Here is a 26,896-nt window from a genome sequence, read left to right on the forward strand (position 1 = left end):
GCTTTCACTTGCACAATTCCAATATCCAATATCTCTTAAATTCAATTCACTCTTGTTACAACTGCCTAAGCTTGCTTGTCTTTAATTGATGCTCATCTATTACTTGCATCTTAGGCCATTTAATTGAGGAACTCATGCTTAATTTTTAATTGTGTGGATGCCATTTTCACTGGCCGTTGTGTGTGTTCTAACCACGCGCATAATTAGAATACACACACGGCTCATTTTCATCATGCCATACCACTATATAAACTTCCTCAATTAGATGCTTATTTACTTACTCCTTTTTCTTTTTGTGCCACTTGCCCTACGCTTCTTAATTATACTCTATTCATTCTTTTCGAGGATGACTGTGAAGGCAAGGAGCCAATAGAGGAGAAGAACATCGAGGATGGAGATGTCGAGAAGGCATTGGACTTGGCAATTTCCATGCAATCCAAGCCCTCGCATCCGCCAGCTGAAGGTGGGGTGCTTTAGAGCTATTCTCCCTGAATTGTGTTCATGCACGGAGGACTGTGCAAAGCTTAAGTGTGGGGGAGGATTTGCCATTTTTGGGATGTAAATTCTCTTTTCTGAACACTTTACATGTTATTTTTGTTTTTTTTTTTTACTTATGTTTCTTATAGATATTTGTTGGTATTTTTTTTACTATTGCATCTTTACTTTAGTTAATATATATATTGCATTTGATTTTTGTATGGTATATATAGCTTATAGATAGAAGTTGTGATTGGATAATGTGAATAGCATAGTGCCTAGTTTAACTTTGTCCTAATTGTTCATATTGGTATTTGGTTGTTGAAAATTAGGAATAGAACTAGGAAATTTTTTTGAAAATTGCATCCATCACAACATACATACATTCATATAGGAAATAATTTTGGTGAAAAACAACAAAGACTTCCAAGAATTTTGTTTTTAGGGTATTCTATTGAATTGATTTGGAAAATCCTTTCAAACTTGCTTGAATGAATTTTTGTAGAACATAGAAGAGAAATAGAACAAACAACCTTATGAGTTGTTGAGCCATATTGTGTGGTTGCATATTTTAACCACTATTTTTGTTCATTGTGTGATATGCTCCTTCTATGATTGTAATCTTAGATTTGCTTAATTCTTTATTTTCGATGTTTGATGTCTTGAATGTATTTAGCATGATTGAAACCATTTTTGAAGCTAAGCTTACTCACCCATATAACCTAACCCTTATATCTACTATTGTGAGCCCCTTTTGAGCTTTTTAATCCCCTTTGTTCTATTTGTAACCACATCAAAACTCCAAGTGTAAAACCATGGAATAACCTTGAATTGTATCTTTGATTAGTTTAGGTTGAGGTGTGTGTGTGTCATTGAAGTATGGAAGAATTTTTGGGAAGCATTAGTAGAGACATAAAAGTGTTGTGGATATTCATTGAAAATTTTGGAAAATGGGAGCACATTCATGTGTCGATTTGCTTTAACCATATGCATTTGTCATAGAAAAAGAAAAAAAAAAGAAAAAAAAGAAATGAATGAAATAAAGAAAAAATAATAATAATAAGATGGGACAAAAGTTATCCCAAAGAAAAAGGAAAAAAAAAGAATAAGAAATGCATATGTGGATTTAGATGAAAAAGATGCATAAATGTATGTAAAAAGAGAGGAATGGAAAGTTAGGTTGCATGTTTGTGATTTGGTTAATATAGGTTGAGTGAGGCACTTGAGTTAATTAAAGATCCAATTCCTTAGCCCACTTAGCCATATTTATCCTACCTAAACCCTAACCTCATTACAACCCTCTAAAGACCTCATGATATTTGCACTCATGCATCATATGTTTGTTGATTATTAGATGAAAAGCAAATCCTTAAAAGAATGATTAGAGGAGACTTGAGTGATTAAACCCTAAACACCGAGCATTGAGAGTGTATACACACCTAGTGAGGGTTTGATCACTCAATTCTATGTTTTCACGCCTCTTATCATGTATTCTTGCAAGTTGCTTCATTTTGAAACTTGAATCAATTCTTTAGATTTTTATTGCATTGAGCTACTTCTTTGCTTAGCCCTATATGTTCATATACTTGCTTGTGAATTTGATTGTTTATTTTCACCAATTTCATAGGATACTATAGTATAGATAGATATGGTATATACATACTTACATGCATATAGATAGTTGCATTCAATAAGTTGTTACCTTTTGATCATTCTTCTTGTTTGTGTTTAGCATGAGGACATGCAATTGTTTAAGTGTGGGAGAATTGATGAGTCCATATTTGACGGTAAATTTTGGCTTAAATTGGATAGATTTCATCATATAAACTCACACTTAATCACCAAAATAGCATACTTTTGTGTTTTATCCCTAAATTGGACTTAAATGTGAAAACATGCGTTTTGTGCTTAAATTGAGCAATTTAATCCTATTTTCATGCCATTCGATGCCTTGATATTTTTGATGAGTGATGACAGGTGTAATGGGAAGGAATGGTTTGATAAAAGTGGAAGAAAAGCATGCAACTGGGAGAAAACATGAAGAAAACAAAAGAGAAAAGCATTTCAGAGTGTGCCACGCACACTTTCTGTGCGTACGCACAGGATAAAAATCAACAAGTGTGCGTACGAATGCGTACAGGTACCAGCGCGTGACTTCATTAATGAAGCACGTAGCTCGCGATTTTGGGGGGCTTTTGGCATAGTTTTGAGTGTGTTGAAGCTGAATTCCAAAGATATATGAAGGGGACAACATCACATATCAAGGCATTAGGTTTTCATTAGGTTAGATTAGGTAGAAAATGCATTAGGAGTAGGAGTAGTATAGATAGAAAATTCTCTCTTAGGGTTTACTTCAATTTCATTTTATCATTTTATAGTTTCAAGTTTTCATCTTGGATTTTGCTCATCTTTATTGTAAATGCTCTTTAATTTCCTCTTTAATTTCACTACTTTTTCTTTTATTTTCTTATGGTTCAAGTTACTTTGTTAATATTTGCAATTTTACTTTTTTAAAGTTTTGATTGATGCATTTAATGTTTTATGCTTTATATTTGCTTAATTGAGTTTCTATTGTTGATTTTGTGAATAGTTGGTTATAGTTTCCTATTTTCCTTTACAATTTCTCATGTTTTGCTTTTATGCCCACCAAGTGTTTGTGAAAATGCCACTTGGTAATTTTGAGTAGATTTTCACACCTTGACTTGGGATTTGAGTTCCTAGAATACTAGAGTCATAATGTCCGACATTTAGTAGTAATTCTTGGGTTTTAGTTGACTCTTGTTTCCATTGACGCTAGTTTTTTACCAATTAATTTGGTAAGTTAGTTAGGACTTATGGATTAAGGTCAATTATGCTTGCTTGACTTAGGGGTGTTCATGGGCCGGGTGAAACCGGGTTTGGTGTGACCCAGACCCGGCCCGAAATATGTACCGGGTCCATTTATGAGACCCGAACCCGACCCTAGACCCGATGAAACCCATACCATTTCGGGCCACGACTATACCAGGTGAAAACCGGGCCATTCACAACACCTTACCTTTTCTAAAATTAAAATATAACCATTAACCACAATCAATACTAATATTGTCTAATAACGCTAAATATTTAAGTCAATACAAACAACACAATATTATACATTAGTCTTAAAGTCTTGTGCATTCTAAATATAAAACATTAACTTAGTCTTATAATAACTAAACAAATGAAAATATTAAAGTTTACAAAACAATAATTCCACATGAATAACCATCATCCATCAATAGCCATTAATGTTGTCAACTTGTTCCTTATGATGTGGATACATTAGTGAAACCTACAAAACATATAAAGTTACTCATTTTTCATATAAAAGATTATTACTTGAAATAAATAAGTTACAAATAATAAAAATATCATAAATGTACCTTCAACAATCTTCTGACTGCTATCAAATAAATCAAATTCTGGATCTCTAATGAGCGGATAATTTGTACCCTTTTTGGCATTGTTTTTAGTATATTTTTAGTAGTTTTAGTTGAGTTTTTAGTATATTTTTATTAGTTTTTAGTTAAAATTCACTTTTCTAGACTTTACTATGAGTTTGTGTGTTTTTCTGTGATTTCAGGTATTTTCTGGCTGAAATTGAGGGACCTGAGCAAAAATCTGATCCAGAGACTGAAAAGGACTGCAGATGCTGTTGGATTCTGACCTCCCTGCACTCGAAGTGGATTTTCTGGAGCTACAGAAGCCCAATTGGCGCGCTCTCAACGGCGTTGGAAAGTAGACATCCTGGGCTTTCCAGCAATATATGATAGTCCATACTTTGCCCAAGATTTGATGGCCCAAACCGGCGTTCAAAGTCACCTACAGAAATTCTAGCGTTAAACGCCGGAACTGGCACCTAAATGGGAGTTAAACGCCCAAACTGGCATAAAAGCTGGCGTTTAACTCCAAGAAGAGTCTCTACACGAAAATGCTTCATTGCTCAGCCCAAGCACACACCAAGTGGGCCCGGAAGTGGATTTTTATGTCATTTACTCATCTTTGTACACCTTAGGCTACTAGTTCTCTATATATAGGACCTTTTACTATTGTATTTTCATCTTGGTTCTTCTGGTTCCCTCTCTGGGGCCGAAGCCAATGATCACTCTTGTTCTTATGTATTTTCAACGGTGGAGTTTCTACACACCATAGATTAAGGTGTGGAGCTCTGCTGTACCTCGAGTATTAATGCAATTACTATTGTTCTTCTATTCAATTCCGCTTGTTCTTTGTCCAAGATATCACTTGTTCTTCAACATGATGAATGTGATGATCCGTGACACTCATCATCATTCTCACCTATGAACAAAGTGACTGACAACCACTTCTGTTCTACAAGCAAACAAGGCTCTAGTGTTTATCTCTTGGATTCCTGATACACGATGCATGGTTGATCGCCTGACAACCGAGTGCTCGCCTGACAACCGAGCCAGCCATTCCGTGAGATCAGAGTCTTCGTGGTATAGGCGAGAACTGATGGCGGCATTCAAGAGAATCCGGAAGGTCTAACCTTGTCTGTGGTATTCTGAGTAGGATTCAATGATTGAATGACTGTGACGTGCTTCAAACTCCTAGCAGGCGGGGCGTTAATGACAGACGCAAAAGAATCAATGGATTCTATTCCGGCCTGACCGAGAACCGACAGCTGATTAGCCATATGCTGTGACAGAGCATAGGAACATTTTCACTGAGAGGATGGGAGGTAGCCACTGACAACGGTGAAACCCTACATGAGCTTGCCATGGAAAGGAGTAAGAAGGATTGGATGAAGACAGTAGGAAAGCAGAGAGACAGAAGGGAAGGCATCTTCATACGCTTATCTGAAGTTCCTACCAATGAATTACATAAGTACCTCTATCTTTATCTTTATGCTTTATTCGTATACCATTATACCCATTTGAGTCTGCCTGACTGAGATTTACAAGGTGACCATAGCTTGCTTCATACCAACAATCTCCGTGGGATCGACCCTTACTCGCGTAAGGTATTACTTGGACGACCCAGTGCACTTGCTGGTTAGTTATGCAAAGTTGTGTAGTGATCACAATTTCGCGCACCAATCTCCATCTCTTTGTTTAGAAGGGCACAACCAACTTTGAGTGCATATCAAAGCTTCAGCCATTAATGGTGACAAAGAGCTACAGAAGACATCAACCACACGTCCACCAGTGCTAAAGCATGATTCAGAAGCAACAGTTGAAACTGGAATACCTAAGATGTCACGGGCTATGAGAGAAAGAATTCTGTATTTTGAAGCATTCACTTTCTACCAAGCCAATATATCAAAATTTCCATCTTCCACAGTATCCTCGGCCAAATATCTCTCTACGTCTGACTTGCTATCTGCATTAGCCTTCTCTCTTTTTTATTTTTTCCACATATTCACTCTATTTTTAGAAACGCCATTGGCACCAGCTGAGACTTTAATATTGTCATAAAAATATCTCTAGATGAATCTCCAGCATCATCCCTCCCTTTATCATCGGCAACCTCTTTTTCATAAAACTTATGCAACGTGTCTAATGTGAGTTTAACAAAATTAGTCATATTAGTAGACACTTCCTTGTCATAAACATCCTCCAAACACCAACAGAGATAATCTAGTTTGTACCGAGGATCCAATACAACAGCAACAAGTAACAATGGATTAAATTTGTCAATCAGTCCCCAATATTTATCATATTTATGTTTCATAGAACATGCCATGCTTCCTAACAATTCAGAATGATTTTGGCTCCAAGATGTTAATTGAGAAGCAACAGATGCAATTTCATGAAAATATTTGTTCGATGTAACATGCAAAGAAGATGAGAAACTCAAAGTTATCTCATAGAATATTCTCAAAAAGTCAATAAATAATCTAGCATGTTGCCAATCAAGTGGTGTTGGTGGACCAACTTTCTTTTTTCCCCATTGTCCTCTCCAAACCATCTAAGATAATCAGGTTCTTGATCATAAAGTCTATCAAAAGCTTTTTCAAATTTCTCAGCATGTTCCAACATTAGATAGGTAGACTTCCACCTAGTTGGAACATTCAAGCACACAAGACTTTTATATTCAATTAACTCGGCCTCAATGCAATCTTTAAATTTTTTAATCCTTTGAGGAGAGGACCTAACATACCTGACAGCATTTCTAATGCTTTCAATTGAAGTTTGTTGCTCTTTAATTCCTTCGTTCACTATCAAATTAAGAACATGAGCGCAACATCTCACTTGCATATACTTTCCTCCACACACTAACCCACCTCTTGCACCTAATTTCCTTTGAAGATAAGTAATAGCTCCATCATTTGAACTTGCATTATCTACTGTGATTGTGAAAACTTTTTTAATTCCCCACTCTCTCAAGCATTTCTCGATTTCTCTGCCTACCGTATCACCCTTGTGGTTCTCAATGTGACAGAAATTTATAATCCTCTTTTGTAACTTCCATTCGTCATCAACAAAATGTGCAGTCAAGCTCATATGATTATAATTTTGATTTGATGTCCAGCAATCAGTTGTCAAACAAATCCGAGCACATGACTTTGCCAACCATTATTTTAGCTTTTTCTTCTCATTTAAATACAGTTGAAAGCAATCTCTTGAGACTGTCCACCTAGATGGTACCGTAAATCTTGGTTCAAAACGATTTAACATCTTACGAAACCCAATCCCCTCAACAACTTTAAATGGCATCTCATCTAGTACAACAAACTCAGCTACAGACTTCTTACAATCTTCCAAGTTATAACCCTTAAAGGCTTTGCATAGATCCTCTTCCTCAATTTTGGGCATATAGCCATGAAGTGTCCCCTTCTTCCCCTCTTTAGTAAATATCCACTTATGAGCACTCTTTAAGTGCTTATTTAGAGAATTTGTTCCATGCTTAGTAGGATGAAAACCGTTTTTTTTACAATGATTACATTTGGCCTGGTGCTGTCCCTTTGTCTCAGTCAACGAAAGTTCAGTAAAATGCTGCCAAACATACGATTTCTTTCCCCTACGAGAAGCCTCTGGAGTCTCAATGTTTGTATCCTTATCTTCTTCATTAACTTGTGGTTCAGCAGGAGTTGTGGCGGCATCTATAGCAGAAGGAGCAGGATTTTCAGCAGAAACAGCAGGATTTTCAGCAAAAACAGCAGGATTTTGGGCTTCAATTTCCATTCTTGTATTCTCCTCAATCATAAAGATAGAGAAACCTTATAATAATTCATGAAGAAGAAAACAATAATCAACTAAACAAATTAGCAAAAAAATTAGCAAACACCAATTTTATAATCAACTAAATTCACAATCATCAACTAAATTCACAATAATAATCAACTAAATTCACAATACACTAAACAAAACAATAATCAACTAAACAAATTAGCAAAAAAATTAGCAAACACCAATTTTATAATCAACTAAATTCACAATAATCAACTAAATTCACAATAATAATCAACTAAATTCACAATACACTGAACAAAACAATAATCAACTAAACAAATTAGCAAAAAAAACAGCAAACACCAATTTTATAATCAACTAAATCCACAATCATCAACTAAATTCACAATAATAATCAACTAAATTCACAATACACTGAACAAAACAATAATCAACTAAACAAATTAGCAAAAAAAAATAGCAAACACCAATTTTATAATCAACTAAATTCACAATCATCAATTAAATTCACAATAATAATCAACTAAATTCACAATACACTGAACAAAACAATAATCAACTAAACAAATTAGCAAAAAATATCAGCAAACACCAATTTTATAATAAACTAAATTCACAATAATCAACTAAATTCATAATACATTGAACAAAACAATAATCAACTAAACAAATTAGCAAAAAAAATCAGCAAACACCAATTTTATAATCAACTAAATTCACAATACACTGAACAAAACAATAATCAACTAAACAAATTAACTAAAAAAATCAGCAAACACCAATTTTATAATCAGCTAAACAGTACACTGAACAAAACAATAATCAACTAAATTCACAATAATCAAAGTTCACAATAATAAAGAATCAACACCCACAACCTTAATCAGAATTTTAATAATCAAAATCAACAACCACATCCCTAAACTTACAAATTTTTATAATCAAATTATCAAAATCCCTAATCCGGTAATCCCTAATCAGAATATTAATTAAATAACAAAATTAATTGTTTACCTGAGAAGAAGACCGGAGAAGAGGGCGGAGCAGAATGAGAAGGACAAGCAGAGAAGCAGGGAAGAAGACGACCGGGCCCGGCCTAGCACAGATACGACACGTCACGAGAAGCAGGGCAGCACCGTCGTCAGTAGAAGGAACGGCTTCGCCAGAGACTCAAGACTGGGGTAGTGGGGTGAGACTTCCTTGTGCGTGCTTCCTGGGAAGACGAGGACGGAGTAGCGGGCGACTGCGTGATGCGTGCTTGTTGCTGCTGGGAGTGCGTCGTCCGTGGCTGCTTGCTAGGAGACTGAGAGTGGGCCGTAGGGAGAGAAGATGAGGTCAGGGGTCACTGGGTCAGCGTCGGCCGTGGGAAGTGGCGGAGTGGAGACTGCCGAACTGGGGAGTGGGGAGTGGGGACTGAGGACTGGGCTGAGGTTGAATGAATGAGGGAGTGAAGTTGAATTTCTCAGATCTGAAGTGAACGCGTTAATGCCCTAGCCCCCTTTTCCCTTGATTCAAATTGACAAATTGTATAGCACAGCACTAAGCCACTAATGCACTATAGCGCATATTGAGTTACCGGGCCACCGGGCCAGGTTCAGGTGACCCGAGCCTTGGCCCGGTCTCGGTTTCATTTAGTTCCAAGGTTTCATTTTTTTTCCGGGTCAACCTCGGGTCTCTTCGGGTCCGTGTCTTAATGGCCCAAATTTCATCGAGCCCGTGACGGGTCTCAGGCCGGACCAGGCCGTGCTCACCCCTAGCTTGACTTACTCCTCGATGTTAGGGGTAGACGAAGTGAGATTGACTCATCATAATGATCATAGTTATGGTTATGGCGATGATAGGATTCTTTGGGTCCTCATTCCCAAAGTCAAGGCTCTTTATTGCATTTCTAGCATTTTCACTAAGTTTTGATCTAGTTTCCTTTTTACTTGCATTAATTTCAATTTTGATCATTTCTTAGTTTCTTTAATCTTTCATTCTTTGATTTCAAAAACCTCTTTTCTTCACAACCAAGAGTGTGACACCTTAATTGCATTCCTAGGAAGAACGACTCGAGGTTGAATTACTCTCAGTTATATATTTGTATTTGAAAATTAAACTTTAATGGTGGGAGTTGGTTGCCGGTTTGGTCTATACTTGCAACGGAAGTCATTTTAAGTGGAAAAATCTAAATTGGCACAAATTCTCAAATAATCACAGTCCATAGCTGAATGACCATATTTCTGGCATAGTTGGCATGTAGGCCTCTCTTGAAGGAATCTATCTCTGCCTCTTGTCGCTTCTCTACCTCTTTCTCTAAAATTGTAGTTGTTGCCACCTCCATAGTTGTTATTCATATAATTTCTTCAAGCTCCTTTGTTATAGTCTCCAATAAAGTGCTTATTTCCACCATTTTTTCTACCGTATCTTTCATTGTTGAATTTTCTTTGTGCTACATTTATTTAAATCACAACCTTAGAATTTTAAAATTTCTCAACCCACTCCTCTTGTGCTAACAACATCGATTCAAGAACATCAATATTTACTAGAGTTTCTCTAGTATTAATCGCTGCTATGAATGGATTGTATTCTTTCGATAAACCTCTCAAGATCACATTTACACATTCAGTTTCACTCATCTGAATCTCTATGGAGGTTAGAGAGTCCACAGTTTTCTTTATTTCTAATAAGTACTTAGACGTTGCACCTTCTTTCTTCACATTACTTAGTTTATTTCTCAATTGATTCTCTTTTGCCCTACTTTGTGAGGCAAAGAATGTCTCTAACCTTTTCCAAACCTGGTACAAAAACGTGCACCCAATCATTCTTGTGGTGAACGACGGCGTGATCGATGCGAGGAGCCAAGTCTTCAAGAGTGCGTCTTGTCTCTTCCACAGCTTGTAATCATGTAAGATTGTTCCATTTCTTCGATCTTCCTTTGTTCTGAACATTTCTGGAATTCTTTCTCCAAGAACATAATCGGTAAGTTCATATCTTTCGATGGTTGATTCAATTTGGTCCTTCCATGGCAGGAAGTTATCTCCATCAAGCTTGATTTCGATCGGGTTGTTGAAGACTTAAATTCCGCTGTTACTTGAGTCGGCCATTGTTGAGAATATGACTTTGATATCATGAAAGGTATGAGAGAGAGAGAGAGAGAGAGAGAGAGAGAGAGAGAGAGAGAGAGAGAGAGAGAGAGAGAGAGAGAGAGAGAGAGAGAGAGAGAGAGAGAGAGAGAGAGGGGTTCTGGATATAAGAGTGTGTGTATCATGTTGATTAACTAATTAGAGGGAAAGAGAAAGAGAGGGGGGAGGGGTTCTGGATATAAGAGTGTGTGTATCATGTTGATTAACTAATTAAAGTTATAAACTTAATGTATTTATATACACACTTTACTATGATTGACTACTGGCTATACAGGTTATTAATAACTAATTATAAGTTACTATACTTTATTCCTTTCAAATATTTTTTAGATTAATAAAAAATTAATTATAAAATTAAAAACAGTATAACAATTTAATTAAAAATATAAAAAATTAATTATAAACTTAATAAAATTACAGGACTAACAGAATACTTTAATTATCATTTACAACAAGAACATTACCAATAATAATAGCATATCAGTTTTGTTAGGTAAATAATGACTTTTGTAAATAATGTGAACAATTAGTTTTAGAATTGATCCAATAAAGTAAAAAAATATTCCACCTCCCAAATTATCTCTTAACTTTAACATTAGAATAACTATATGCACACCTAGTGAATTGAATATCCAATTATTATTGACTGTGCATGAATAAATCGAATAAAAAAATAACCATCTAATTAAAAATAATAAACATAATCATCTACATATTTATTAAATTGAACATTTAATATATTTATTGTTCACATTATTTAATATTCGCATCGATTATCTGTACTTTTTCGTAGGCTATCCATGCTGGCCTTGATTACTATTACCACATACATAAATGTCAACCTATCTAATATTATTAAGCCTACCACAAGAGAAGTCAATATAGATTCGTTCTTATTAATTTGCTTGTTAGCTTAACTTTGTAAAATAATATAATGGGAAGTAACCGGTTCCCTTGACTTATAGACTGGTCTTGTTTTAATTATATAAGATTTTTATGAGAGGAAAAAAGATACTGAATAGAAAAATGGATGTCAGTGTTTGAAAAGGATCTCGTGTTTTGCATGGAGAGAATATATCATATTATAAATAAGACAGGTAATTTTTATACTCAATGAAACAGAGAACAAATAGATGCTAATGTTTTAAAACTATTAAATAATTATTATTTTTTAATTTACTATTAATTACTTATTCTTCTTAAAATAAGTTTTTTTTTTAATTTTACCTTTTTTAAAGAATGTAAACTATTTTTTTTATAAAAAAAATAAGAATATTATATGTTCACGAACTAAATTGATTTATTGGTAATTTGGATAAGTTGGCTAGTTGTAATATTTGACTTAGTTATAATGTTTGACTTAGTCAAAATTATTAAGTATATATTATAAAGGTTCATAGAACTCGATAAACTTGCACAAAATGATAAAATTAATATTAACAGTCGTTTTAATAAATATACATACTTAAAAAGAACTAGTTAATTTGAGAAGAAAAAAAGTATATCGAAGCTAAGGATGTTAATGTTTCTTCTTTTTGTTTACAAGAAAACGCGTTTAGTTGGCAGTATAATTTAAATAGTTTAGCTAAAAATTAAAATATAATTTTAAGGAACGTGTTAAAAAATTATTAGTGAATTTTTTTATAAAAAATATAAATTTTAAATTTGTAATATATTTATTAAAAAATTTAGAAACTTATACTATCAACATATATCTCAAGAATACATTTTAGCTAAATCTTAATTTAAATCTCTTCAAATTAAAGTTGCTGTTTATTGTTTAATTACTATGGAAATTTGATTTGACTATTCAAAATATTTATTCTTTTTTATCCTGTCTATATATCTTGATTTTCTTTTGCATTCAGCGTCTACCATGAATATGATTGGACGTTGAATTATTATCCAGACTTTGGAAAAGTTCCTTATTTATGTCCCCACCCAAAGAAGGCCACCAAATAAAAACTCTGTTTATATTATCTTGATTGTTGGTTTCCCTTCTAATTTGGAATAACAGGGGAAATCACCATTATATTATTTATTAATGATTTTGAAAAGAAAAAAAAAACACAAGAATTTTGCGACGAAGAATTTTAATTTTTACCATAAATTTATAAGTCTTAAAGAAAAAATATTACAAAGTTTAAAAAATTGCGATGAATTTATAGATTTTCAAGAATAGAAAAAAATGCTGCTGCTTCTAATAATAATAATAATAATAATAATAATAATAATAATAATATTAATATTAATATTATTATTATTATTAGGGATAAGTATTGTTTTGGTCCCTCACGTTGAGGGTCGGAATCGAATCCGTCCCTAATCTAATTTTCGATTTAGAATCGTACTTAACGTTTTTTTCGTATTAAAATCGTCGTTTCCATTTTCTTAGACAAAAATACCCCTCTCCCACCCCCACCCCCACCCCGGTCTCCCCTTCCCCCCTCCTCCTCCCTTTCCCCGGTCCCCCCTCCCCCTCCTCTTCCTCTCTGCTTCCCGCCTCCCACCCCCACCCCCACCCCCAGCCTCCCCTTCCCCCCTCCCCCTCCCCTCCCCTCCCCTCACCCGCCACCCCTCACTGCCTCCCCCCCGACCCCTCACCCTCACCCGCCACCCCCCACCCTTCACCCTCACCCTCACCCGCCACCCCTCACTGCCTCATCCGCCACCCCTCACCCTCACCCGCCACCCCTCACTGCCTCCCCCCCACCCCTCAACACCTCCCCCCCCCCCATCCCTCACCCCTCACCGCCTCCCCCTCACCCACTTCCTCACCTCCTCATCGGAACCCCCCCTCACCCACTCCCTCATCCCTCATCATCATCATCAACAGAAAATTCACAGATTTCACCAAAAAATTTACAGATTTCACAGAAAATTCGCAGATTTCACAGAAGAAGAAGAAAAAGAAGAAGAAGAAGCGGTGGTGGGTTGGTGCGGTGCGGTGCAGCGGCGACCGGCGCAGCTCGTGGCTCCATGGGTGACGGCGTGAGGCGCGGATCTGGCGGTGAGGCGCGGCGGGATGAGACGGCGCGACGGCGGTGCGACCGGACGGCGTGAAGCGCGGTCCCTTCCCCTCCGATTTCCTTCTCCCCCCTCCTCCCCCTCCCTTTTTCTCGCAGACTTCCCCCCACCTCCTTTTCTTCTTTTTTTTTTATTTATTTTATAATTATTTTATTTTATAATTTTTTAATAATAAAGGGTAATTTGGTAAAAACAAAAAAATAAAAGTAGAAAAAGACGATTTTAATACGAAAAAAAAAAACGTTAAGTACGATTCTAAATCGAAAATTAGATCAGGAACGGGTTCGATTCCGACCCTCAACGTAAGGGACCAAAATAATACTTATCCCTTATTATTATTATTATTATTATTATTATTATTATTATTATGCAGTCGCCAAAAAAAAAATTATGTGCCGCCGAAATTAGTTGGTGGCTATAGATCTATACCTAATACAATGATCCATTCTTCTACATTTGGTTGACCACGAGAGGAAGAATAAATTCCTCTCCCAAATATAAGATTAATTAATTTTTTTTTGTTTACTGTATCACTTAACATGACAAGTCAATGCATTATTATATATATAAAATAGAAATTAAATTCTCAATATTTTTGTTTAAGTAGATGAGTGAGTTGATCATACCACCAATCCAAATTGGTTTTTTTTTTTTTTGGGCAAGAATCCAAATTGGTTTAATTAATATTTTTTAATCACATGTTTAGCAGATTTTCATGTTTCTTTTTTTTTTTCCAGGGCCTCTTATTTTTGGATCCTTTGGTGGTGACGATATCTGAATTAGGCCATTGTGGAGAATAATGGGCCATTTCAGAATCAACAATAACTTATTGTGGGGACAAAAAAATCAAATAGTAAATTAGTAATCCTAAGAAATAACAATCCGATCCAACAGAGAAGAGAGTAAAAAAATGTTGCTGATGCCATTATCATCGTCTTCATCATCATTGGTTACTACTACTACTAGGGCCTTTCTATGCAAATGTCCTCATTCGAAGCCGAAGTTTCAATCTTGGAACCGAACCCACGCTAACGGAGCATCAACACGCCATTTCCATTGCTTTTACCAGCTACAGTTCTCTCACATGGGGGAAGCTGTTAAAGAAGAAGAAGAAGAAGAAGGTGCTGCTATCTCCTTGGAGGAGTGGCGGGCCTGGGGCACAACCTCCCCCGTTCCATCCATGGTTTCTCAAATTGTTAATGATTTGAAGCTTTTGGAGAAACACGTCGATGCTCGCATGAGCTTTGGTGGCAATGGTGGAAAGTTGCAGGTTTTTTTTTATTATTTTATTTGAATCTCTGGATTTTTCTTATCTTAAGCTGTGCCTTCTTTATGTTATTACTAGAAAGAATGTCTCGGTTCTATTCTATGGCTAATGATTTAATCATATGAATACCTGTAAGTAGTGTGTAGAAAATATTATACCATTACCACAAGATGCTCGAGTTCAATTCCCAATTTTTTTTTAAAAAAGGGATCTTTCTCATAACGAGGATCAGCTACATGAATCAAGATTCAAACTATGCCATGGAGTCCTTCCTGAAATTTTCAATTTAGAGTAATTAAGATGTAGGACTTTTAGTTATAAATCCGCCTTTAATCTTGCTAGTTACAAAATTTTCATAAACTTTACAGCAGTTACCAAATACTGCTTAGCAATAATAACTTGCACCTCCATTTGTCACATGATACAGTATGATTACAATCTGATCACTGGAGATTTTGAATGCTATGTGATGATTCAGGGGGATTTTAGGGTACAAGAAGATAAGAAACATCGAGCGACCTATCAGGCATTAGGTGATTCTGAAAAGAAGCTCCAGTTTTATTCAGCCAGACAAATAGCCTGTCGCGTGCTTGGAAGCAGGGGTTACCTCTGTCAGAAGGTTTAATTTGAAGTGGTTTGAGCAAGGTATTGCCGAATAATGGTGATATGCCTTGGGCATCTGCTCTTATGGATTATTGTTTAATTTTGTAGTGCTGGCTTCCTGTGGAGGAGGATTGTATGTGTTCAAGAATCAATTCCTGCTCCCTCTGGCCGGGAATAAAATTTTGGTTGTATATGCATCCCAAGGTTTAGATATTACTCGTTGTTTCTGTCATGGTTCTCTGTTGTGTTATCTGCATTTCTCTTGAATCAGTTACTTGTACATGCAGGATTTCTTACGACAGAACAACACTGGTAAGCTGTTGTGGCAAGTGTTTGGTGTTGACGCTGCAAACTTGTGCCTTTTTGGCATTCCTCAACATGAAGAAATCATGTGGAATGCATTTAAACTGGCAGGTATATCAATTTCTGTAACTTGGCAGTACTTATGAAGAAATCATCAGAATACATATCGTTGCATTTATTATTTCTACATTTTCTTTCGTCAAATGTTTCTTTGAATGCTTAAATATATATACATAAAGGAACACAATATTCTTTATCAAGTATGGAGAGGGTAAATGGTTATGTTCCTAGTTTCATTTCAAATGGATCCTTATTATGGTAGTAAGTTTAAGCTGCATTCCTATCATCAATTAAGATATTAGTGCGTGATTTAATTTAGTTATTCTTCCTTGATATGTTGGATCTACATGCTCTTGGGATCATTATATATAATTCTGAAGATTAGTATTCAGTCTGTTTGGATTTGGGTTTACCTTAATTCAGGAAAAAGTAAGGTATGGTGCCTTTATCCCAACAAGAGCTCAGTTTTAAAATCAGTTCAAGATGCGTTTGGTGAGGAGCTGGTCACAAACTATGAAGTCACAGCAGCAAAGGTTTTACTCTTCTAACATTATGATGATAATTGTATTTTTCTCTGTTGGCTTACAAATATACGAATAGTACTAGCAATTGTGCTTGTGAGGAGAATGCTGTGTAATTAATGAAACATGAAGCAATACTTAGTTTGGTTAATTTCTTTTTTGATATTTTATATTCATTAGTTAAGATTGATACCTAAGCAATGACAACAACAAATGGACTCTTAATTTGATGAGAATATTGTTGCTATTTAGGTCAACGACCTTTGTAAACTAAATATCATTTGTTCATGTTGCCTCAAGATTTCGATATAGAGTTCCTTGTTTTCATGTTGTGCAACAAGGTAACAGTCTTCTTTTGATTGTGAAGGATTCAAAAGTAGACACAACACTGCATTTTATTTTGATTGATGGGACATGGAGCAACTCTGCAGCTATGTTTAGGCGTCTTCAGGTAATAACTGGAGGGTTTCGTTTTCTTTTTCTTCTGTTTATACATTATAGTTGCAACTTTTCACATGAGTCTGCTTAGGCAGGACAAAGTTTTCCCAGTGATATTGCTGGTTTTGGACGAACACAAATACGATCGCAGCTAGCTTTGGAAAAATGAAAAATAACAAAAATAAAAAATATAACATGTTAGGTATTAGATTATAGAACAGCTCGAGTTTTCAGAACAGTGCCTCCCTTGACGACCTACGATTGTTAGATACCAAGGGATCGTAAAATCTTATTCTATTGTATGTTCAGATGTTCTAGTTCTTAGACATGCCAAGAGGCTACCAGATGCAAGTTAGAGGGGCCTACTTTAAAAATTTTATGAGTATAAGATAATATCGTCTTATTTGGCTAGTTCTGCACAAACTGCTTTCAATGATTTTATTTAGGGTCAGTTAAGGTAGGTTTGGAAGCTATCATTGGGGCACAAAGATAGAGATAGTGAGACAATGGAGATAGAAGCTATGCTTGGAATGAGTTAACTGTTTTCAATCATGTTTGCGTCTCACTGATGTGAAGTTTTTAATTTCAACAGGATCAAGCAAAATCAGTTTGGGGAGATGAGGACCTTGCTTGTATATCCTTAAATCCTGGTGCATCTGCCATGCATAAACTTAGGTAATGAAACTTCAAATTAGCGAAACCTGTGCTGTGGCTACCTCTTTTTTTATTTCCGCCTAAACTTCATTCTTTCCTATGGCTATCTATGGCAGGCCCCAACCATCTTGGGATCGGACTTGTACGGCTGCAGCAGCTGTCGGCCTGCTCTTAGAGCTCCAACTTCTTCCCCAGTTTAGCTCCATTGGGTTGGATACACAGGCAGAAGCAGTGGAACATGCTTTAACCGTACTGTTAGAAGCCCTCACAACTCGACGTGTTCGCATGGGGAGGTCCATAACGCGGAAAGTGAGGCAAACCAACATCCGTTAGAGAATATAACCAAGTTTGTTTCTGACAACTTATACAGCAAATCTGTGCAGTTTTTGCCATGAGAGAGTTCGTTAACAATGTACATATTGGCTGAATGAGATGACTTCACGAAAAGTTTGATACAATTTTTGTTTGAAGTTTTAAATTTCAGTTCAAAATATGAACTGTAATTGTTTATTGTAGTCCATGGAATGTATCATTTTTGGGAAAATTTGATTTGAGGACTTTTCTACTTTGTTTCCCATGGTATCCCCAATTTGGCAGGCCGTAGGCCAAGGATTAATCCGTTACAGATCGGAGCACCATTAGGTTTGTTGTTGGCCAATGAGTTGTTTCATGGGCAACGCAAAATTCGTACTCGCGCTGGTTGCTTAAGTGGACTTATTATATATGTCTCGTCACCTTTATTTTTTAGTTTTTGTCATCATAATTTCGATTTTAAAATACCTTAATGTGCACTCTGTGTGGAGTTCTAATTCAAATTGGCAATAGATTTCCATATATGAGTTCCTAGAAATGCATTATAATAATCTGAACATTAAAAAAGAAAGAAAAAAAAAAAGAAAGTAAAACAAAAAAAACTGCATAGATAAAGTTAGTTTTATGTAAATTTTGTTTTGTTTAAATTCAGGTAATTAGTAAATAATAAAATATAAATGGTTAGTTTTATTGTCATTGGTTATTTATCTATTTATAGATAAATAATTATTATAATTATACAAACGAGTATCTTCAATAAATGTGTATCAATCAAAGTTGGTTTGAAACAGATGACTCCAACAAATTGCACAAAATAATTAATTTTGATTTGTCCTCAAACTGAATAACTGTCATTGCCACCTAACTCCACAACACGCTTTCTGCAAATTTAAATTATGTATCCTTCTTCTTCATAACACACAATACAAAGAATCGGATATAGAAAATGGCTTCCTCAAATGCCTTATTCTCTTGCATTCTCTTCTTCATTCTCATTGTCACGTTAGCCTCGGCTTCTTCCGCTTCCAATTCTGGTAAGTTCTTTTCTTTCCCTCCAAACACCGCCATTGTTGCATGCATGCCACATTCTTTTTTGTTGTGACATTCATATGTTTGATTTCAGGGGTATCAACTACAACTGTCCGTTCCCTCCTTCAGGCCAAGACAGGTAACATTTCTTTACTGTTGTTTAATCTGTGGACATAATAAAGCGACTGATTTTTTGAAATTATGAATTCCATTCTAAGCTTATTATCTTACAAAATCAAACAATAAATGCATGTCACGCTCCTCTCTTTTTTGCATGAGACACGAAAATTTAATTTTGATACACTAACTAACGTGTAAAAAACTCATATTTTAGATGATTTTAAAATAGTGAATTTGAAAATTAATTACTTAGGTTATTTGTGTAAAACTCCTTTGCATTGAATGTTACATAAAAATTAAATTCACGAAACATAATGTGTGAATAATAGAGGCAAATGTAAAAGTGTTGTCACTGTGAAATCTATACATTTTTCTCTTGTCTCGTAAATTAATGAAAAATGTATTTTTTTTTCCGCTTAGACTCCCAAAAATGTTCTACCTTATGTCCTGCTCTCGAATTTTGGTATCGTTCTCACTCTAATAATCAAAATTTGAAGATTTATTGCCGAGAAGTCAAAATACACTAAAAATAAAAATAAAAGATATTAAATCTTATTAGATAATTAAAACTACCATTGATTTTACTATCCGAAACATATATAATGCAGCTTGCAAAGTTGACATGGAGAAGCTGAACTACACAATAATCACAAGCCAGTGCAAGGGGCCACATTATCCACCAAAGATTTGTTGCAATGCTCTAAAGCAATTGGCATGCCCAATCTCAAAGGAGATCAATGATGAGGGAAGTGATTGTGCTCAAGTCATGTTTAGCTACATTAACATTCATGGAAAATACCCTCCTGGCCTCTTTGCTAATCAATGCAAAGAAGAATCTGAAGGTCTTAACTGTGAAAATGTAGTATATCCTCCTTCTCCTTCTACATCTTTTAGCTCTCCCAAACTTTCTCATAATGCTTCTCATTCTATCATCTTGCTCTTCTCTGTTGCTGCTTTCCTAGGAGGCTTCTTGTTCCATTGGTTCTAAACATGTATGTATATATCATCAATTTGAAATCAAAGTCTCTTGTACCATATTAGAGAGCATGTTTGAGTGAAGAATAATAAGGTTCCATCTCTCATATTTAATGTTTTTTTAAAATTAGTTTGTTTATTTTAAATTCTAAATCCTAAATCATATACCTTTAATTTTAAATTATAAATTATAAATTTAAATACTAAAATTGATTAATATTAGCTATTAAAAATTAATTTTCTGTATTTTTCATAAATAAATTACTTTTCCTAAAGATTAATAATCGTAATCAAATGAATTTTACAAAGACAAAATAAAAAACACTCACTAAAAGTTGCTATACTGTATGTTATTGAAATATGCCTGGAGTTTCTTTATTTATTTATTTTTTTAATGTTGTTAGCTAATAATTTGAATTGAAGTTTATATGCTTTTGCAGTGGCATGTATATCCAATTAGATCATATCCTTTTTAAATTAAGCGATGATGATGTATAGTGTGGGGTTTAGACTTGACAATTGTTGACATTAGCATATACATACATGACTCCAATAAAATGCAAATTGAAGAAGTAGTGGGGTTAATTAGAATAAGCACTTATCCGAATTTCTCTATTGATCTCGCTCTCATGTTTATCCTCTTCGATTTTGACCAAAGCACAATATTCAATCTCCTCCTGTATGGTACTAGATATGGACGAAGAAAGTTATTAGTACAAATAATACAATGATTGACTAAAAATCAGAAAATAAATAAATGAATGATTCGCCAAATAAAATAAAATAACGAAGAATCCAATTATGGTCTGTGGAGAGGTATATATATATATATGGTCAAAACTCAAAAATGAAACCCAAGCCCTGATTAGTCAATTGGCTAACCAACTTGCCATTGGTCCTTACAATTGAATAATTGACTGCCACCATTCCAGTAACAAATTATTGAACCACCGTACCCATGATTTCTTCGTAAATTTTAAACAAAATTGTCTTTATATATATATATATTTTAGTAAGGCAATTATTATGATATTCTTAGAAAATTAGCCAGGGGGTAAATGTTTTCTTATATATTATTGTATAATAAATGTAATTGTAAATATATTTAATATATGAAATAATTTTTTAAATATTTTATTTGAATATAAATAATCATGTTTGAATTAAACTCTAAAAACTTATCATATTATTTCTATTCTCATATTATAAAACATGAGAAATATTTGTGTAATTCTAGATTCATATTTAATGTGCATTCTAAAAACTGATTTTTATTTAAATATGTTAAAAATGTGTAAAACATATTTATTATATACAATAATATATAGAGTTTAATTTTTATTCAATCACGGTTTAAAAAGTTTTACACAGTCGTGCAATATAAAAGATAGTTATTTTTACTCATGTAGCGTCACATGATTAAATGTACGTATAAAATAATTTTACACTGACAGTGCATCAAAATTAAATTTTAATATATAATGAAAAATAATTTGCTTTCTGGTTTTAAATGAGTACCAACAATTGGCTTGTACTAATTGTTGTATGCTATTATACTTTAAGTTTCTAATTGTAACAGTAGAAGTATTACTAAAAAGTGAACAAAAATGAAATGACAATAATTCTTTATAGATTTTCATTGTGGAAGAGTCATCCATTGCCTGTTGCTGAGTGACGTTAGTAATTTGTCCACTAATTACTATTACTCTATCCAAAGCCTCTAACCACATAGCATGTTGCATTCTATAAGGAAGCTTCACATTTCATGTCTAATACGTGCATGATATCGACCCATCATGAAGCACACCAATTTGATGCATTGTATGCTTGTGTAATGTAATCAACTAATCATGCAATTATTGATTAGACAGAACAACAATAATGTAACTGAAATTTTTTTTTTATAAAGTTATAAATAGTGATCGAAAATTACATGGAAGAGAATCCGCCGAAAGGAAATGAAAGAAAAGTATATATATATACCCGACATAAAAAATCGGCTTGAAAAGTTGAAGGCATGCAAGATTTTTCAAAAGTTCAACAAAATAATTTTCGGTACCTTCACGCAACATTATGTGTGCATTTTTGTCCATAGACTATGGTGCTGAATGCTGTATATATGCACCTATGCTTGTTCTGTATTTCAACTATGCTATCCTTTTTTTGGGTCCACTTAACTAGTGGAGAATTCACACTAATTAAGTCCCTTGACCATACAAACAATGTTATATATTTAATTTGATGTATATTACATTTATTCACTTATATAAAATATTGTGTTAATGATAAATGGGATATATGAGTTATTATTGTGTTTTAATTCACATAAAGTAAGCATCAAAGATTTTTTTTTCTAAATGGAATTAGTTTTGAGTAATAAGCAAAGATGTCTCATAGTTGAGTGATAAATCCTGAAATTTGTATGCATCAATTATGGGTAAGTACACACTAAGGTCAACTTCTTTGAACATTCATTTTATTTTCTCCTCCTTTTTGAGGAATGAGTTTTACTATTTTTCATATTTCTTTTTAAGATTTAGTCTATATTATTACATAAAATAAAATTATTTAATTCAATTTTTCTATCTTAAAATTCTTATAAACACGTATATATATATAATTAAACAACAATAACGTAGATGTATAGTAATTATTCATTTTTTCAAAAGAAAAAGAAAGAGAAATGAAAACTAAAAAGTACTTAAGGATAGCAAAAATCTCCATCAAAATAACAAAAATATATGTAAAATAATAAAAATCAATCTGAATTAATTTAAAGTTATTTTATTTTATATTTATTAATTATTTTTAAAATAAATATATAATATTAAATGTAATAAATATATAATTTTAAATATTATACGTAAAAAATTATAAATATTAAATGAAATTAAATAACTTTAAATTATCTTCTCTCTGCCGTTAATACTTACGGTGATTACCCGCTATAAAGAATTTGACCAAGCTCATGGGGATCTTTACCGTGAATAAATGGGAATGTAAGAGAGAGGAAAAAATACCTACTCTATGACAACCCACTAAATCTCCATGACATATAAAATGATCAAATATCAATTAATTGCTATATACATATAAATCTAAGACCAAAATTAAAAAGTTTAATTATTCTCTCATTTCTTATAATTTTATTGAATTTTTAATTAATTTTTTTTTAATTGAGTCTCTATCAAATTTTATCATTAAGTCTTTACCGTGACAAAAATATTAGAATTAACGAAATATTCCGTAAAACAAAACGAATATACTTAACACTTAATTGAATATTCTGTATAATTTAACAGAATATTCCACAAGACTTAATTACAAAATCTGAATGGTATACAGACCCAATTAAAAAGAAAAAAAATATAAAAACTTAATTAAAAATTTAGTAAAATTATAGAAACTGCCAAAATAATTAAACCAATTAAAAATCATACTCTATTTGGAATGGGATGCTGTGAATAGAGATGGATTTTTATATGCTTTTGTTATATACTATTGTTCTCTTAATGAATAGATTTTGAATTTTTAGTTTGTAAGGTAAATTATATTAGATTAATTTATGTTATTTTCTTTTTTTTTTTTAGTTGATATTCATGAATACCTACATATATCTTTGATTTTTACATAAATAAATAAATGAAAACTCTTAAGAAAAATGAAGAAATAATGAAGACGTTTTCCTTAATTGGAAATTTAGAATAGGAGGAGGGGAAAAAAGTACTTGCCCTTATAAAACCCCATTGTCATTCATGTAGCATCCTTCATCTTTCCTTCTCTACCAAATAAGTAACAACAATGAAAGTGAGTCAACAAGGCACTTTCCTCCTTACTTTAGACCTTCTTTATTTTTTCTTTTTCTTTTCCCTCTTTAATTTAAACTTGTCAAGCCACCATGATCCGAATATCAAAAGCTCCAATAAGAATTGTCTTGTCTTCCAAGAAAACATTATGCCATAATCAAATATCCTTTAGATGAAAGGAACCAATATCAAAGAGAAATTGCAAGGCTAGTAAGCCACTTTTCTAACAAGATTTTCAAATCATAGCAATGATCATAAGTTCATAAATTCCATAACTATAATCTCCAATCACCTTCAACCATAACAATCATTCACTCTCTTAGGCCCTACATCAACATACACGTGGTCACCACATTAAATGACCAAGTAGTTGTTACAACAATCTACCTCTCCAACTTGTCCCCAATGACAATGCTCTTAGGATTTGACTTCTTTGATGTGCACAAATTAGTAAAGTACAACCATAAAAGGTTTTGTATCCCATAAAAAAAATTTGGGTACTAGAACTTTTTATGTTGTATGTTACCATCTTCTGTATTTAACAAAAAAAAAACCCAACAAGTTTCTTCAATTTATGGTATGTTTTCAACATAGACATAATTCAAAAAGGACTCCACAAATATAAGGTCAGAATTAGCACCACGAGAGCATAATCATCATATCATATAATAGTCCCGTGACATTAAAAATTTAAATTACACAAATTTTTTTTTTCCTTTTTAACGAAACCTTCTCTAAAGACTCCTAATAAAAATAAACTCCTACGGGAAATAAAACAGTAAAAAGGTTGAAATATTTTCCCACAGATGAATCATTAATCATTAATACTTGTCTAAATAACAAACACAAGAAAAAAAAACAGAGGAGGAACAAGCTCCAAAAGAAGGAAGAGAGAATTTAATTGTGAAGCACACTTTTTTTCCCTTCATCTGTGAGCAGTTACGAGAGTTTCAATGAAGCGCAACCCGTCGAATCTCGGCGCGAATTTCTCCGACGAAGACGAATTCGCCTTCGTTGAAGAAGAACTCTGGCAACCTCTCTCAGCCATACCGTCCTGCAAAACCCAATAAAAATATTAAAACTTTTCGAAAAATCCCAGATCCCCATGATTTTCGGTAACGGAATATTCAGCGAAATTGCGGAAAGAGTCAACATTTTGGAGGGAACTGTTTTGGGTTACCTGGTGGTGGTTGGAAGAGGAGACGGCGGCAGAAGCAGCAGCGGCGACGGAGGCAGCGAAGAGGCCGGACTTCTTCATCTTGGGTTTGATGGGGGTATAGAGAAGATGAAGAAGTAGGTTGAGATTCGAGATTCGAAGAGTGTTGGTTGAGTTTTTAAGGATTGCAGATCCCGCAAAGTTGTTCTTAAATTGTGGGGTGAGAATGGAGAGAGAGAAAGTGGGAACACGTAAGAGCGTTGTGTTGCCGAACGTGAGTGCCTTTGACGGCATATATATAGGTGCTACCATGTGTCACATTAACTTCTGTGTGCTAATTCTAATTTTCTAATATTTTTTTTACATTTAATTTGTAATATATATTTACTTTTTTTAATATTCTCCTATTGTAAATAAGAACACTCGGGTCAATAATATTAGAAAATATAAATTAAATATATTTTAGAATTTAATTTTGATTATATAAAAAAAATTTACATATGTATTTAATAATTTTTTATGATGTCCTTATGTTAATTTTCAAGTTAATTTATCATCATAAATTTATTAAAAATATATATAATAAAAAAAATAAATAAGTAAGAGTGATATCCTCTTAATACTTAAATAATTATAATTTAAAATATATATGTTAATTTTTTTAAATATAAAAAATTAAAAAAAAATTTTATTTAAAAATTATATTAATAATTAAAAAACGAATTAAGACTCCTAATTATTTTTCAATGAATAATTAAAATTTTTGTGTACTTTACTCCACAAACTTTAGAGGAGTGTGCAAATTTGTTGTCTAAACCTTTTTACTTTTTTTTTTTTAATATTCTCCAAAACAAAATGTTTTACACCTCTTAAATTTTGAGAAAATTAGAACTTTTTAAATTTTTTATTTGAATAAATAAAGTGTGATTTTTCATCGTATATTTTATAAGACAAAAAATAATTAAAAATTAAATATCATATTTTACACCTCCAATCTTTTAAAAAAATCTATTCCCAATTTTGAGCTACACATAGATCTTCCTAATTTTAAAACTTTAATACATTAAATTCTGTTAACCATTGATAAAATTACTAACATTATTAATGAATTTTTTAAATAAATAAAATAAATATTTTACTTACTAAAATATATATTTTGTAGCATTTTTTTTAAATATATCGTATAACTTATCTCGTTTACATCGTAAAAGAGATAAGATTAAACACAATCTATATATACAATTCGTTTACAATGCTGTTCGGAGTTATTTTTCATCTATTTTTTCAATTTTTTTTTAATTTCTACTCTCTTCTAACCATATTATTGACTTACTAAGCGAATATGGCACACAAATACACATGATCCAGATATTAACCGTTTAAATTCGACATGGTATATTACGAAGACAGTCGACTTCGAAATTAGTGTTGTTGTCTTTGTGTTTATATTAGAGTATGTACTTGAAGTCATAGTTAGAGTTCTTTTATAGAACTAGTGTTCAACACAAAATAATTGGATCAATGTATTATTAAAGAAGGTTGATAGCTAAACTTTGCTTTTTAGGTGTTAGTTAAATTAAGTTCTTAAGTAAATGTTATTCATTTTATTTTTTATTAAAAATAAGTTGTTAAGTAGATACTGGGTGATTAAGTCATTAATTATTTAAGTAAATGTCATTATTTAAGTTAATTTATTAAGTACATATTTATTAATGTAGTTATTAATTAACTAGATGTTTTTTAATTTAGTACTTAATTATTTAAGACAATATGTTTAATTAAATTATTTATTAACTACATGTTTAATAATGTAGTTATTAATTAATTAAGTAAATATTTTATTTA

At 33.1% G+C, this 26,896-nt stretch overlaps 2 protein-coding genes across 2 annotated transcripts; both read left to right on the plus strand.

Annotated features, from left to right (window-relative positions):
• Positions 1-13,771: 13,771 nt before the first annotated feature.
• Positions 13,772-18,218, plus strand: LOC130946660 (uncharacterized). Its single transcript, XM_057875488.1, has 9 exons — positions 13,772-13,790; positions 14,545-15,077; positions 15,553-15,693; positions 15,786-15,881; positions 15,965-16,091; positions 16,464-16,573; positions 16,929-17,012; positions 17,592-17,674; positions 17,770-18,218. Exons 2-9 carry the CDS (start codon positions 14,718-14,720, stop codon positions 17,984-17,986), a joined length of 1,218 nt encoding a protein of 405 aa, XP_057731471.1. The 5' UTR covers positions 13,772-13,790; positions 14,545-14,717; the 3' UTR covers positions 17,987-18,218.
• A 676-nt stretch (positions 18,219-18,894) lies between these two features.
• LOC130946661 (GPI-anchored protein LLG2-like) lies at positions 18,895-20,169 on the plus strand. The gene is made up of 3 exons (XM_057875489.1): positions 18,895-18,999; positions 19,089-19,133; positions 19,723-20,169. The coding sequence occupies exons 1-3, from the start codon at positions 18,912-18,914 to the stop codon at positions 20,100-20,102; spliced, it is 513 nt and encodes a 170-aa protein (XP_057731472.1). The 5' UTR covers positions 18,895-18,911; the 3' UTR covers positions 20,103-20,169.
• Positions 20,170-26,896: the final 6,727 nt, after the last annotated feature.

This window comes from Arachis stenosperma, chromosome 8 (assembly GCF_014773155.1).
Source record: "Arachis stenosperma cultivar V10309 chromosome 8, arast.V10309.gnm1.PFL2, whole genome shotgun sequence".
In the NCBI taxonomy this organism is placed as follows: Eukaryota; Viridiplantae; Streptophyta; class Magnoliopsida; order Fabales; family Fabaceae; genus Arachis; species Arachis stenosperma.